This window comes from Strix aluco, chromosome 3, assembly GCF_031877795.1.
Source record: "Strix aluco isolate bStrAlu1 chromosome 3, bStrAlu1.hap1, whole genome shotgun sequence".
Classification (NCBI taxonomy): domain Eukaryota; kingdom Metazoa; phylum Chordata; class Aves; order Strigiformes; family Strigidae; genus Strix; species Strix aluco.
The window spans coordinates 20,920,135-20,936,158 of record NC_133933.1 but is presented as its reverse complement, the minus strand read 5'-3'; the positions used below and the strand labels follow the sequence as shown (position 1 = coordinate 20,936,158).

The 16,024-nt window shown below is 54.7% G+C and overlaps 1 protein-coding gene across 1 annotated transcript; it reads left to right on the top strand.

Annotated features, from left to right (window-relative positions):
- Positions 1-603: 603 nt before the first annotated feature.
- Positions 604-13,885, top strand: LOC141921588 (T-cell activation Rho GTPase-activating protein-like). The gene is made up of 8 exons (XM_074820511.1): positions 604-613; positions 12,018-12,109; positions 12,345-12,506; positions 12,591-12,700; positions 13,062-13,257; positions 13,462-13,561; positions 13,689-13,813; positions 13,874-13,885. Exons 1-8 carry the CDS (start codon positions 604-606, stop codon positions 13,883-13,885), a joined length of 807 nt encoding a protein of 268 aa, XP_074676612.1.
- Positions 13,886-16,024: the final 2,139 nt, after the last annotated feature.

Sequence of the window (16,024 nt, the reverse complement as noted above, 5' to 3'; positions counted from 1 at the left end):
CCAGAGAAGGGCCACAAAGCTGATCAAAGGCCTGGGAAGCCTGTCATATGAGGAAAGGCTGAGAGAATTGGGTTTGTTCAGCCTTGGGAGGAGAAGGCTTAGGGGGGGACCTTATCACCATGTTCCAGTACTTAAAGAGTGGCTACAAAGAAGATGGAGACCCCGTTCTACAAGGAGTCACATGGAAAAGACAAGGGGTAATGGGTACAAGTTACTCCTGGGGAGATTCCAGTTGAACACAAGAGGAAAGTTTTTCAGAGTGAGAACAATCAGCCATTGGAATATTGTCCCCAGGCAAGTGGTGGATTCCCCAAAATTGGACCTTTCTAAGATTCAGCTGGACAGGGTGTGGGGCCATCTTGTCTAGACTGTGCTTTTGCCAAGAAAGGTTGGACCAGATGATTCTTGAGGTCCCTTCCTACCTGGTGTTTTATGATTCTATGATAATCCAAGGGGAAATTATAAGCAACCTATTACACCACGCACGTCTGTGTATGGGGCTGGATGGGATCCATCCCAGGGTACTGAGGGAGCTGGTGGAAGTGCTCAGCAAGCCACTTTCAAACATTTATCAGCAGTCCTGGCTAACCAGGGAGGTCCGAGATGACTGGAGGTTAGTAAATTTGATGCCCATCTACAAGGGCTAGAAGGAGGATCTGGGGAATTACAGTCCTGCCAGTCTGACCTCGATGCCAGGGGAAGTTATGGAGCAGATCATCTTGAGTGCCATCACACAGCATGTACATGACAACCATGTGATCAGGCCCAGTCAGCATGGGTTTATGAAAGGCAGGTCCTGCTACTAATCTGATCTCCTTCTGTGACAAGGTGACCCGCTTAGTGGAGGAGGGAAAGGTTGTGGATGTTGTCTACCTAGATTTTAGTAAAGCCTTTGATGCTGTTTCCCACAGCATTCTCCTGGAGAAACTGGCTGCTCATGGCTTTGATGGGCGTATGCTTCTCTAGGTAAAAAACTGACTGATGGTCAGGCCCAAAGAGTGGTGGTGAGTGGAGTTAAATCCAGTTGGTGGCCAGTCACAAGTGATGTTCCCTGGGGCTCAGTACTGGGCCAGTTCTGTTTAATATCTTTATCAACAATCTGGATGAGGGGATCGAGTGCACCTTCAGTCAGTTTGCAGATGACAACAAGTTGGGCGAGAGTGTTGATCTGCCTGAGGATAGGAAGGCTCCTCAGAGAGATCTGGAAAGGCTGGGTCAATGGGATGAGGCCAATTGTATGAGGCTTAACAAGGCTTAGTGCTGGGTCCTCCACTTAGATCACAACAACCCCATGCAACACTACAGGCTTGAGGAAGTGTGGATGAAAAGCTGCCTGGTGGAAAGGACCTGGGGCTGTTGGTCAACAGCTGCCTGAATATGAGCTGGCAGTGTGTCCAGGTGTCCAAGAAGGCCAACAGCATCCTGGCTTGTATCAGAAATAGTGTGGCCACTTTTGGGCTCCTCACTACAAGAAAGATGTTGAGGTGCTGGAGTGTGTCCAAAGAAGGGCAATGAAGCTGGTGAAAGGTCTAGAGAACAAGTCTTATAAGGAGCAGCTGAGGGAACTGGGGTTGTTTAGCCTGAAAAAAAGGAGGCCCAGGGGAGACCTTATCAATCTCTACAACTACCTGAAAGGAGGTTGTAGCAAGGTGGGTGTTGGTCTCTTCTTCCAAGTAACAAGCAATAGTACAAGAAGAAATGCCCTCAAGTTGCACCTGGGGAGATTTAGATTGGATATTAGGAAAAATTTCTTCACCAAAAGTGTTTTCAAGCATTGGAACAGGCTGCCCAAAGAAGCAGTAGAGTCAGCATCCCTGGAGGTTTTCAAAGGACGTGTAGATGTGGCGATTAGGGGCATATTTTAGTGGTGGACTTAGCAGTTAGGTTAATGGTAGGACTCAATGATCTTACAAGTGCTTTCTCACCTAAATGTTTCTATGATTCTATGATTCAAGATACTTAATTTAAATTTCATATGCAACAGCAGTAACCATCAAGAGGTGTTGTTCAGAAAACACACCACATGCTTGAATTTGTGGTAGTCACTGCAAAAAGACAACTCACGGCTAAATGTTGGACTTTGAAGTATTGAAACAGCACTGAATTATGTACTAAATCCCAAATAAACACTGGAAAAAGTAGCAAAACATTTTATATTCCTTTATATGAAGTTGGAAGAAAGAAATTTTGTTCAGAAAATACAGTTGAAGATGGCTTCCTGGGAAGGTGAGCAGGAAAGCAAATTCTATTTCAGCTAGCAGTACTATTTATCTGAACTGAGCAAAAGTTAAATCAGGTTTTCTAGTGAGGCAGGAGGAGGATACCTAAGGATCAACAGGCAGGAGATTAATCCTAATGGAACTGGTAGATAAATCTCCATGCATCAACAACAGGCTCCAAACTATCCTAATCAGTAAAATCACACTAGCCCTGCTGCAACACTAACTACTATTAGCCGTGGTAAGGTAGTTACATGTTTTAGAGCAGATTTTACCTTTGTTTCTTGCACAATTTCTATTAGCACAGAAGCACTGCAGTCTTGAATGTGAACTGGGATTGCTCCATGGTGAACTTGGCTACCACCTTCATAGAAATGGACACTCAGCTCTCATGTTACATATCTTCTGTTCTACTTTCTCCTAATGATGTGATGCTGTTATATCTCCTCATATGATACATCGCAGACATGGCTAAGGCCCTTCTACATGTGCCTTAGTCCAGGTAAGGGTCTTGATTACTGAAAAAAAATGGGGGAAAAAAAAAAAGAGGCTATCTACTGTCTTTCTGTTCAAGGCTCCAGAACAGTGAGGGCTTTGAGGCCCAGCAAAAAACTATCTGTAGTGCTTCTGTACAGCACTTGCACTCTGCACTCGCAGGTAAACTTCTCCATAAACTAAAGTTGACTTCAGTATTGGAGCTGGCATGCTCATTATCACTGATTCCACAGAGACCAATATCATAGCTTCTCTTAGACACCATTTTTGGGGCCAGGATTATACCTTACTCTATTTATTTGTCCCTGAAGTATAGGGAAGCTAGAGCTTCCTAGAGCCAGATGGGTTTGTCAGCCCCCCTCAGCAAGAAAGAATCAGAGATGCCAGGGTGTTGCATCTAATGGTGACCCCAGAAATGGGTCTTCCCAGAGAGAACCAAGACAGGTTTACTTATCTTATTTAATAAATTGAGTCTGGAATGACACCTTGAAGTCCAGTGGTACAAAGTTCCCACTGGCAACCATTTAAAAAAGCCATTGAAACTGTTATAAAAGAATAGCTCTTCCAGTCTTCAAGTGCAAAAAGTTGCTGCTAGAAATGTAAGCCAAAATGTCTTGTTGTCTATATAGCTGAAGTGCTAAGGCTTGGACAATAGGCCCAAGCCAGAGTTGACCTATAGATGAATCCTGTATATTTTATAACTGATAACCATTGTGCTAACAGGTATTATACAACGTTATAACAAACCACCTGTTCTGATGTAAAAGGTGGAAGTGTTGAAGCCTGAGCAACAGGCCCTGCACCGAAACTGTTAACTCAGTATGTAATCATTAATGAAATCTGCATGGAGGATGGAGCTATGATGAATGTATCTTTCCCTTCCTTTGTATGTGAATAGAATAACAGAGTCATGGAGAAAGGTGTCTGTCCTCGAGACCTGATGTGAGACCTTGTGCATAATCCGATCAGATAAACAAAGAAACACCCTTAGCTTCTCCCTTGAGCCCTGACCAGCTCTGGGGGGAACATAATATGAGATTGAAACCAGATATTTCCGCTTAAAACAGAGGTGCCAGCTATTCTGGCTTGCTGATTTTGGGCTATATAAGGCTGGACCCGCTCACAGCGACTTTGGAAGCCTCACCTACGGGTGGACGCACCGCGTAGGATTTCCCACTTGCCGGGAAAGGCTCTCCAAATCCTCGCTGTAACCGGGGCTGCCCAGCCACTGCGGATCCGGATGATGGTAAAGTATGCAAGTGGTGATGGATCTTTCTTAATCCCTATTCTCTCCCTCAGGTAGTAATGATTTGATGCATGACCCTGTATTTTCCTATTTGTTTAGGTGCGCTATTGTGTCTTTTCGTACTGTATGTTTTCTGTATTATTCTGTTACATTATTTAGCTATTTCCAGTAAAATATGCCTGCTCTTTTCACTCTGGTGTCTGAGTTTAATTGGTATCCCTAATCAGCAAAGCACGGGCCCACAATCTTTCTGGTTGGAGTGTAAAATAGCCAAAAGATGCCGGTTTCCTGCATTCTTCCTGCAAAGACTCTGATTTCCTGCATTTTTCCTCAAAAGGGCAGGTTTTGAACTCTCTTCATCGCTCCTATTTTAATCAAGGCATCGCGCAGTATCAACAGTTCCACCAGACACACGCCATCCAAAGCTGACTATGGATCCCCTTTTTGCCACGGGGAGGGCCTTTCGCACAGACGTGTCCCTGGCTGTGCTGGCTGCTCGGTGGGTGAAGGTCGTGGCTCACAGTGGAGTCTGTCTTTCGCCACGATGGTCATTTCCAGGGAGAGCAGCTTGTTGTATTGACCAGGACCCTACAGGGAGAACAGAAGGGCAGGGATGCAGACGCAACACTTGCCACAAGTCCAGCGGAGCAGCTTGCTCCAGCGCGGCCCACTGTGACTTTCTGTGCTGCTGGAGCTGTGCGGATGCTCAGGGGACAAAGGGTTAAACCTGAGTTACCTGCATGAAACACAGCTGTCGCCAGCCTCGGTGCAAGCTGACGCAGGAGCTGGTCCTGACAACCACCAACCCAGGGCACGGAAGGCTTTGAACAGCTGTGACTGTTCTGGAACAGACCGTGCCTCGTGCATCCGCTTCTATTAACAACTCTTCTCCTGCAGCAGAAAAGGAGTTTGAGCTCTTGCTCACGGCTACAGGAGGACGGTGGTGGCCTCGGATGGTGCGTGAGGCTCGGGGCTTGCCTTGCCTATGAGCAGCTATGCCCACAGAGTGACAGAGGCTTTCCCTGGGGAAGAGCCATCAGCGCCCATGTGAAATGGAGGAAAACTTCACTACGGTTTTGGTTGTAGGTGGAAAGTTGTGGATCAGAGAGGAATTCTGCATCTTCCATAGCGTAACAGAGGCAACTGGCTGTAGAGCAATTTTTTGGTTTGTCTAATTCTTCCGGGAAGAGTCTTATGCTGGTACCGAGTAAGGCAGAGTGTCAGACAAAGTAGCTCATTGAATGGGCATGATACGGGGAAATTTACTTGCCTATTAAAAGCCCCATTGCTCTAGGAGTTGCATCTTTTTTCTCTAGTCCTTTCTCTTGGAAGGGGGTGGGCGGAGGGGCATGGAGGGTTTATCTTCATACCTCCTAAAACATGCATTGTAGCAGTCAGGATAGAATATGCCTTCCTCCTGTAGCTTTTCTTTTTTGAACGTGCTGAGTTCAGTCAATTGCCCACTGAGTTCAACAGACACCTCTGATTTTTACCCTTTGGCTGAACAGCTAGATGCAGCCTCCCGTCACTGGCGTTAGCACCATTAATGCAGATCATCTGCTCTCTACTACTCTAGGCTACCTACTATCTAACAGTCTAGGCGAGAGTACAGCCTGATGCAACGTTGCACGTAAGGTCAGTACTACCAAGGGGTGTGACATTCCAATGGAAAACGAGAGAGCCTGTACACCTTTAATTGGCTTCAAGGGATGACAGGGAGAAGCACCATATTTGTAATACACACACACACACAGAAAAGTGGATCTTCCCCCTCAATTTCTGATCATTCTGTGAGAAAGCCGTGCGCCGCACGATGCACGCGCTGTCCACATTCAGTGATGCGGATGACGGGGCAGAGCGCACCCTCAGACAGCTTGCAGAAGGCACACGACCGGGAGGAGAGGCTCCTGCAGCCGGGAGTTGTGTTGCCAAGCAGAGGGCCCTTGACAGGCTGGAGAAAGGGGCTGCCAGGTGCCTGCTGTCGTTGAAGAAGGGGAAGAGGGAAGAGCAAAGTGCTGGACCCGGGCAGGAAGAAGCCTTTGGAGCCGTATGTGCTGGGGGAGACCCAGCTGGCAAGCAGCTGTGCAGAGCCCTGGGGTCACGGTGGACCCGAAGTTGAGCAACTTGGAGCCAGCAAAGTACCCCTGGGGCAACGGGGGCTAAGTGCATCCCGGGCTGCAGCAGGCAAACCACTGGCAGCAGGCGGAGGGAGGGGGTGCTTCCCCTCTGCTCTGTCCTGCTCTGGGCTCCCCAGCGCAAGACAGCCAGGGCCACGCTGGAGAGCACCCCCGGCACGAGGCCCCGCCCACTTTCCGTTGGCCTCCCAGCGGCGGCCATTTTGGAGCCAGCAGCCACCAGAGCCGGCAGCAGGGGGCTCTGCTGGCACCGAGCAGCGCCGGCAGGAGGCAGGCTCTGGCCGAGCAGCACTCCCCGGCACCTGCACCTCACTTGCCATCCTCGCTGTCGCCGGCTGGGCCGCATCCCAGAGCGGTGCAGAGCGAGGGTCCTCCTGTCCCGGGCAGGATGGGCCAGGCCAACTGCTGCTGGCACTCCAGGTAGGATCCCCCCTGCGGCTCAGGGATGGGTGGGCACGGCCGGGCCTCGCAGCTGCAGCCTTTCTCATGCCCGCCGCTCTCTGCTCCGCAGGGAGGCTCTCACCGACGCCGAGGCGGTGCTGAGCACAGACGTGTGGCTGACCCGGGGCCACAGGAGGAGCGAGAGGCGCCTTCTCCTCCTCCAGGAGGAACTGGTCATCGCCAAGTTGCGGTAAGACCCTCAGAGCCCCACTGCCTTTCCCCCATCCCTGGCCCTGCCACCAGGCCAGGGACACTCTGGCACCAGCCCCAGGCCCTGGGGCCTTGGTGCTGGATGCACCAATGTCCATCCCAAGGTGTCCTGGTTTAGCCAGGATAGGGTTAAGTTTCCCCAGCAGTGGGGAGGGAGCTCTAGCCGGGTTATTCAATACCATGCTGACGTCAGGTCCGGGCGCCCAAGCGCGGGAAGATTGGTAAACGCGTGGGGTGGGGTCGCTTCCCTCACTGCTGTATCTGTATATCCCTTGTTCTGTTTATTGTTATTACTGTTATTGCTATTGCTATCGTTCTTGTTGTTCGGTTTGTTGCTGTTGCACTGTTGTATCAAACCTCTCCTTATCTCAGCCCCGGGGTCTGTATTTCACTCCCTGCCCCGTTCCGGTCGGTGGGTGGGTGGGGGAGGGGCAGCGGCAGCGTGGTCTCGGGTCCCGGCGGGGCCTAAACCACCACAGCCTTTTTGGTGCCCAACGTGTGGCACGAGAGGGTTGAGATAAGGACACAAGGAGAAGGTGTGTTAGAGCCATCTGTTAGGTGCCATTTTTCTGGTTTTATTCGTATTTGTTTGATAAGGAACATTTGCAGTGCTGGCCAACTTGCTTGCGTGGTGGGGCTGGATTAATCCTTATATCCCCTGTGTGTTCCCAGTGCTGGCGTTTGTTATCGGTGGAAAATGCGTCAAGGGTTTTATTTTGCTATACTGGCTACTGACTGCTTATAATGTGCTTGCATCACTGCTTGTGCGGGTGAACCGGTAGCTGTTTGCTGCCTGGGCTTTCGTTAGGGGTCTCACCGCCTCTGTGGGTGAGCCAGGGGAAGAGATGCTCTCGGTTTTTGAGAGTTTTAGCTATCCTTGGAGCACCCAGGCCAGTGTGTTTGCGGCACAGCGCTTTCTGAATGTCTGCCAGATCTTGTTTTGGGCCATGCGGTACTTCTCCAATAATGGCACCACCCGGAAACCTGCCCCGAGGGCAGATAGTTATAAATGGCAAGGTGTGTGGGAAAAGATGGGCAAGTGCCTGAGTCAGTGGTCACCCCCAGTGCTTTGGGATCTCACTCCCAAACAAGTGCAGAGTCCTGATAAACTGGTGGAGTGTTTGGAAAAGGTGTGTTGCCAATCTGACAAACCCCGGGAGACACAACTCGTTGCGATGTGCTGGGGGCTTGCCCATGCCTACCGTGTCATCTTTAACACTGATCACTGCCCTCAAGGGGGAGAAAGGGCTGCAGGATCTGAAAGTGAACCTGCTGGTACAGCAGCTGGGCCAGGGGGACAGGCAGTGCCAGTACCAGTCGCCTCCACCAGCACAGCAGCTGGGCCAGGGGGACAGGCAGTGCCAGTATGAGTCGCCCCGACACAGAAAACCAAATATACCAAAAAATCCCCTCGCAGTGCACAGGGTGATGATGAACCAGGCCCATCACGAGAGCAGGAGGAAGAGCCGGAGGTAACCATCCGATCTCTATCCCTCAGTGAGTTGCGAGATATGCGGAAGGATTTCAGATGCCTTCCAGGCGAGCAAATTTGCACCTGGCTGCTCTGATGCTGGGATAGTGGAGCTGGTGTTTTGGAATTGGAGGGGAGAGAGGCCAAGCAGCTGGGACCTTTAGCCAGGGAGGCTGGTATTGACAAGGCCATAGGGAAACAGGCTCAAACCCTCAGCCTTTGGAGGTGACTCCTGCTCAGTGTAAGGGAGAGGTGCCCCTACAAGGATGATGTTCTATGTCGGTTAGGCAAGTGGACCAACACGGAGAAAGGCATTCAGAACCTCAGGGAATTGGCTGTGTTTGACATGGTTTATGGTGATCTCAATGATGGCCCATGGATCCAGATCAGGTCCCTTGCACACAGCTGATGTGGCAGAAGTTCCTGCAAAGTGCACCAGAGGCACATTCCAAAGCACTGGCAGTAGCGTCCTGGTGGCGAGACACCCACACTCAGACAGTGGACGAAGTGGCTGGCCAGCTCCGGCAATATGAGGGAAATCTCCCTTCCTCCCAACATGCCTGGGTTTCAGCTGTAAGGGAACTGTCTCAGAGGCTCCAGAAAGTGGAAGAGGACATGTCCTACATTCCACCTGCACGGGCCGATGTCTCAGCCATTAGAAGCAGGCACTTCCCCACCCAAGAGAAGGGCAGTGGAAGGGACACAGCACGGGGTACCCTGTGATTCTTCCTCCGCGACCATGGAGAAAACGTGAGGAGGTGGGATGGACAGCCCACTCCCGCCCTAGCTGCACAAGTACAGCACCTGAAAGGGAAAGCCACCATGAAAGGGGAGTCTTCCAAGAGAGACGCAGCTCCAGTGTCCAGTCGGAAATCCCCCAGACAGAATAGAATGGCCAACGTTATGCTTGACCTTCTTGAGGGGACAAGTGAGTCATTCTTGCAGGAGTCACTCTTAGAACAAGTGAGTGATGGTGAGCAGGATTAGAGGGGCCCTGCCTCCAGCCAGGTGGAGGAAAGGGATAATCGGATTTACTGGACGCTGTGGATCCGATGGCCTGGCACATCAGACGCACAAGCATACATAAGGCCTTGGTAGATACTGGCGCACAGTGCACCCTGATGCCATCAAACTACAGTGGGGTTGAACCCATCTGCATCTCCGGAGTGACAGGGGGATCCCAACAGCTGACCCTATTAGAAGCTGAAGTAAGCTTAACTGGGAAGGACTGGCATAAGCACCCCATTGTGACTGGCCCAGATGCCCCGTGCATCCTAGGTACAGATTACCTGAGGAGAGGGTACTTTAAAGACCCAAGAGAGTACTGGTGGGCCTTTGGTATAGCTGCCCTGGAGGAGGTTGAGCAATTGTCTCCCTTACCCGGCCTCTCAGAAGATCCCTCAGTGGTGTGGGATTACTCAGTCGGTAAACGCGTGGTGTGGGGTCGCTCTCCTCGCTGCTGTATCAGTATATCCCTTGTTCTGTTTATTGTTATTACTGTTATTGCTATTGTTATCGTTCTTGTTGTTCGGTTTGTTGCTGTTGCACTGCTGTATTAAACCTCTCCTCATCTCAGCCCCGGGGTTTGTATTTCCCTCCCTGCCCCGTTCCGGTCGGAGGGTAGGGGAGGGGCAGTGGCAATGTCCTCTCGGGTCCCGGCAGGGCCTAAACCACCACACAGGGGCAGGTGGGGGGCAGGGCTCTGCCCGGGGGCACCCCAAGGCGGCCACCTCCAGCTCACTGCCTGTCTCTCTTCTCCGCAGACGTGGCACCACCCTGCGCCCACAGCTCCGCCTGGCCCTGGACCAGCTGTGGGTGCTGAGCAGCGGGAAGGAGGCGGCGGGGGACGTCAAAGAGGAAGAGGAGGAGGAAGGCAGCGACGACGACAGGACCTCCATCATCTTCATCTGGCCCAGCGGCACCTGTGTTGCCACTTTCGGGTGAGTCATGGTGCCACGTCCCACAGCCGGGCAGGAGAGGGTCCCAACCGTGCCCACGCCACCCTGTGAATGGCCTCTGCCCTCCGTGCAGAGCCTGGACAGGGAGCGGGCTGCACGCCGGCAGGGAGGGATGGGGGTGCGTTTCCACATCCTGCATCCCCTGGTCACCTTTTGGTCCCCAGGAGGCAAGGGCAGGAGCAGCTGCTCTGGCAGGACACAGGGAGCCAGGGCTTGGGCAGCACCCCTGTCCTGCCCCACGGGGCCTCGTGCTGCCCCTCAGCCCTTCCCAAGGGGCAAGGCTGTGCAGGGGCCCGGGGGCTGGGGGGCAGCGGGGCCTGACGCTGGTTCTCCTCTCTTTCTGCAGCTCCCGGGCACTGAAGCAGCTGTGGCTGGGCAAGCTGCTGGGGTAAGCTAGGGGGGTGCTTCAGGCGCGGCCGGATGGGGGAACACAGCTCCCCAGATGGGGAGAGCTGCCGCTGCGGCTGCGGGCAGCTCTCAGGCAGAGCTGCCTGACAAGGGAGAAGAGGTGGCTTGGGGCTCAGCCAGCTCTCTCCCTGTCCTTTCCCGGTGACAGGACACCCGAAGGAGCCACGGGAGCCCGAGTGACCACCGTCCCATCCATCAAACTCCTGCAGAAGGAGCTGAGCCGACGCCACGCCGTAAGTGTCTCTCTCGTCTGGCCGCTGTCCCCGAGCGCTGGCCCTCCAGCCGAGCAGCAGAGGCGTCGCTGCTCACCTCCTTCCACTCTTTCTCTCCTGCCCAGTGGAAGACATTCAGCGCCAAGAAGAGCCTGGAGAGGCTGATGGAGGACCAGGCAGAGGTGAGAACGGCTGCCTTTCACCCGCCTCTGGCTGTGCCGGGGTGCCAGGGCTGTGCGGCGAGTGGGGTGAGCCTGTGCAGGGGGGAGGGAGGGTCCCGCGGTGCCACCCCGGGTGCAAAGAGCGTTGGGGAGCCACCAGGAACGCCGCATGTCCCCGCTGGTGGTGCTGGGAGGAAACCTGCCGCGTGAGGCAGAGAGCCCAGGAGGGCAGAGGGTCCTGGTTCTTGCAGGCTGATCCCAAGCAAGGGCATCCAACAGCCCCACCTACCAATGAAGGCGGACTTTGCCGCTCACCAGGTGAGTTTGGGGACGAAGGGCAGGGAGGGCCTTCTTTTCTCCTGGACCGGCACGTCTGCACAACTGAGGATGCTGTTGCTGCTGCCCTTTGGCCAGAGGAAATCGGTGCGCATCACGCTGCAGCAGGAGAGAGCTGAGCGCTCGGGACCCTTCGACAGTGCTGAGCACTCGAGGTGCTGCCTGCCTGAGCTCTGTCCCCAGAGCCGGGCAGATGGGTCCCTGCTCCTCGGCCAGAGCCGGGAGGAGCCGTGCTCCCTTGTTCCCTGAGTGTCACCCCGCAGGTCGGGCACCCCAAGGGAGGACGGATGTCACCCGGACGAGCAAGGACACCCGCTGGGCAGCGGCCGCCGGACGTGATTCTGCGGGACAGGGAGCCTCCCTCTGCTGCGGCTCGCGGCCTGGGGGAGGGCAGGGCGAGGGCTGGGCGGGGCTGTCCCGCTGTGCCGCCGGTTCTCAGGAGACTGCGAGCCGGAGCCGCTGAGCCAGAGCCCTGGTTCCAGCTGCCGGCTCCCTGCCCGTCCCGTCCCGTCCCGCCGCACCGCTCAGCACCGCGCTGCAGGCAGGGCAGGGCAGGGCAGGGCAGGGCAGGCTCCGGGAGCGCTGGCCTGGCGGTTCCCACTGACGGGCTCTTGCTCTCTTTCCCTTTGCAGCGGGAGGGAGCGGCGGCCGCACCAGCAGGAAGAGGAGGGGGCTGCCCTGGCCGTTTGCGCTGCGGCGGAGCCCGTCCGCTGCCCCGGCGCCAGGGCAGGCGGGCTCCGACTGCAGCAGGGCGCTCTTTGGGCAGCCCCTGGCAGCCCTCTGCGGGGAGGCCGGCACGCTGCCCCGGCCCATCCAGGTAGGCCAGCCTGGACAGGGAAGCCCCAGCCCTCCCTGCGGCTGCTCCAGAGCCACTGTCCCCAGCGGCTGCGGGGGTGGCTGGGGCACGGGGCTTTTCACCCACGGCCACCGCTTCTGTCGCCAGACCCTTTGCGGGGGGGGTGGGGGGGCGGATCCCAGCCTGGGGCAGAGCTCTGGCCTCTGCCGTCACTTGTTTCTTCAGCCAAGCAGCTGTTCTCCTGCGTCTCCCGCAGGAGCTCGTGGACATCCTGCACCAGCGAGGACCGTCGACGGAGGGGATCTTCCGCAGATCCGACAGGGGGACGGCGCTCCAGAAGCTGAAGGAGGACCTCGACCGCGGCGCAGATGTGGACCTGGCAAACCAGCCTGTCATCCTGCTGGCTGCCCTCCTGAAGGTGAGCGCTTCTGCCCTGCAGCTGGAAGAGCTCCTGGCTGGCCTGGAACCTTCAAAGGCTCACCTGAAGCCCTTGGCCTTGCAGGACTTTCTCCGCAGCATCCCGGGCAAGCTGCTCGTTGTCGGCCTCTACGAGGACTGGATGCAGGCCATGGAGAGGCCAAGCAAGGAGGCCAGGGTGGAAGCGCTGAAAGTGTGAGTGTGGCCAGCAGCCTGCCTGTTGAGTAGGGAGTGGCAGAGTCCTGGGACTTGCCTGAAAAGGGACGGGCTCCTTAGAAGGTTGCACTTTCTGGCAGCTCGCATTTGCTGGGCTGGGGTTGCATTTCGGGGGAAAGGGCGTGGGCAGGGAGCCTTCCCTTGCGTGGGCTTGGGTGAAACCAGGAGCTGGGAAGCAGCAGGGTGTGTTCTTCCTGAAGCACAGGAGCCCTGATCACTGCCTGAGAGCACCTGGAAAGTGGCACAACACAGACACTGGCTCCCACCTGCCCTTGTGCAAGCTTCAGGGACAGCTGTGGGCAGCATCTGCTTCCATAACGTTGTGTTCCTGCTCCCTCAGGGTGGCCGAGAAGTTGCCTGCAGCCCATCTCCTCCTCCTCCAGCGCCTGATCTCGCTGCTGCAGAGCATTGGCCACCACGTGTCCACCAGCAGAATGACCGCCAGCAACCTGGCCATCTGCCTGGGGCCAAACCTGCTGGGCCCACCCGACGAGGACCTGCTCCCGCTCGAGGCCATGCTGAAGGTGACCGAGAAGGTACGCTGTATTGACCGGCTGCCTGCAGCCTGCCTGGACCGTCAGAGCTTGCTCCTCTCTTGAGTAAATGATGGTGGAGTGGCTGCCTGGAAGAGCAGCCCCACAGCCACAGCCTTCTGTGCAGAAGCAAGGGTCAGGAGCAGGAAAGGCTGCCTGGCACATTTTCAGACACCTGCGCTGAAACCAAGGCTTTGATGTGTGCAGGTGAAGCTGCTGGTGGAATTTCTCATTGAGAACGGCAGTGACATCCTGGGGGAGGAGATGGCTGTCCAGATGTCACCAGAGCCCATGGGCAGATGCACAGGTAGGAGGAGGGACTGAGGGCTGTCACAGCCTGAGCAGACAGCGGGGGTAGGGCTTGGTGTGGGTTTTGCTTTAGCTGTTGTCCACTTCCAACAAGTCACTTTGCTGCACACGCTTTTGCTTTCCAGAGCTGCCTTTGGGAAAGGAGCATGGCCCGGCAGGCGAAGCAGACGTGGAGCACCAGGCAAAAGCCTTCCTGGATGCACCAGCCTCTCTGCTCATCCTCCAGAGAGCAGCAGGGGGAGACGCGGTGGTGGGAGCAGAATGGGCGGAGGTATGGCAGCTCCACGAGCGCTGCGACAATGTGTCTTAGGTAGGAGGGTAGTTCCTGTTGGGTCCAAGCAGCTGCTGTGCCTCTTCCTGGCATTCGATCTCTTGTGGCTTTGCATTTTATTTCCCCCCACCCCGGAATAACACGCTGTAAGTAAAACTTGGGAGGGCGGAAGAAATTCTGGCAGAAGGAAGTGGGCCAGCCTTCTCTTGCCCGGCAGGGGATCGCAGGCTCTCTGCTGAATGGCCCCACAAATGAACTGTCACACCCCCACGTGAACCCTGTGTTCCAGAGTGAGATCCTTGGGAGAAAGGGCTAATGCAAACCGGCCAAAGGGATCTCCTCTGTAGAGCTAAGGCAGCAACGTGCCAAGCAGTTGCTTACTACTTCAGGGCATCCCTTGCCACCTGCTAATGACGACCTTTCTGTTTTAGGCACGCATTGCTCCGTCTCCAACCACCCCCGAGACCACGGTAGAGGCCCTGGGATGCACAGAGGAACCAAAGAGCCTCTCAGAGCAAAGAAGGTAAAATGAGTCAGCTTTGGTTAAATCAAGAACTGATTCCAACTGATCCTGGCTTTACCTATCTAACCATGCTGTGGGATGGAAAGGTTTGCAGGCTCCTGCCAGGAGAGCGCCAGCCAAAGGAAAAGAAAGAGAGAAGAGGCCTGGGCAGAAGAGACGGAACCCCACCAGGCGAAGAAGAGAAGAAAGAAGAAGATGGGGACTGCAAAAAAAGCAGGGAGGTGCAAAAGATCAGGAAGCCCCAGGTACGTACCAGGCTCTGCTGCCCATCTTTGCCAACTCTCCACACTGCTCTAAGTCAGTCCAACTCTCTGGCAAGGGACGGCGAGGGGATGGTGCTATGCAGGGTTTGGAAATAACCCCGTGGCAGCTCCCCAGGGGAGCCCTGCTGTGTGGCACGGGGGCACTCTGCACCTCTGCATATGCGCAGGTCTGTAAGGGCATTACCCATGGGGATAAGGGGCCAGAGCCACCCCAGAGCCAATGCCAGCAGTAGCTCTCTTCTGGGATATCAACAATTCCTGTTCCCCAAAGAAAGGGGAACCAAGCCATGCCTGTTCCTGCCTTTGTGCTTTACCAGTGCTTTCTGGCTCTGTCGTTGTAGGTGCTGATTTCCTGTTGCCACCTGAAGCCCTGTGACTCCTGGGCTCCTGCAGTTAATGTCCACAATAAAAGGACATTTTGTCTCTTCTGAATGTGTGTGCCATACGATATTCTGGACGAGGTAGAAGTTGTTTTGTGACGCACGCATCCTTGTGGAAGAGTTTGGGATCATCCCTTGCGCCAGAATCCTTTCCAGCAGGCATCGGGGCTGAGTTCAGGTGCTTGAGGCGTCAAACCAAAGCACAGCATCACATAGAACCGCTGAGGCTGGGAGGGACCTGTGGAGCTCCTCTGGTCCAACCTGCCTGCTCAAGCAGGGTCACCTAGACCGGATTGCTCAGGACTGTGGACTAATGGGCACCTTCCCTTGTCACACGGAGCATCCTCATGGGGGGAAAAGGGATGCTCTGGAGAGTTTCTGGCAAATCTCTGGAGAAGAGCTTCTCCCTGCCCCTCTACCAGGGGCTTTTTCAGCTGGTGGGTGCAGTCAGCACTGCAGGAAAGAACAGGCAGCAGCCACCACAGTCAGCACTGCGGGAAAGCTGGGACCGCGGAGACCCTCCCAGGCTCTCCAAGCCCAGCCTAGCCCAGTCCAGACAGCGTCCACAAGAGTGGTCTTCCATCCCTTTTCCCAACGTGCTGAACTGCCCTTAAAGCATTAACCACCGGGCTGAAGTGCTAAGGCTTGGACAATAGGCCCAAGCCAGAGTTGACCTATAGAGGAATCCTGTATATTTTGTACCTGATAACCGTTGTGCTAGTAGGTATTGTACTAGGTTATAACAAACCGCCTATCCTGATGTAAAAAGCGCTAAAGTGTTGAAGTGTTGAAGCCTGAACAACAGGCCCCGAGCCAAAGCTGCTAACTTAGTATGTAGTCATTAACGATATGTGTATGGTCATTAATGAAAGATGTAGCTTAGATATCATAGACTCCTGACTGATGATGAGTGTAATGGAAACATGTCTATCCTGAATGTATCTTTCTTCTTCTTGGCATAGAGGTAAGTTAACAAGGCCATGAAGCCTGCTGTCCGGCCTTGGGACCAGACGTGTGGCCTTGT

Excerpts from the sequence above, each read along its gene's own strand:
- LOC141921588 (XM_074820511.1), top strand. Across the intron at positions 12,507-12,590 it reads TGCTGGCTGCCCTCCTGAAG|GACTTTCTCCGCAGCATCCC; the intron begins GTGAGCGCTTCT and ends TTGGCCTTGCAG. Across the intron at positions 13,258-13,461 it reads TGCTGAAGGTGACCGAGAAG|GTGAAGCTGCTGGTGGAATT; the intron begins GTACGCTGTATT and ends TGATGTGTGCAG.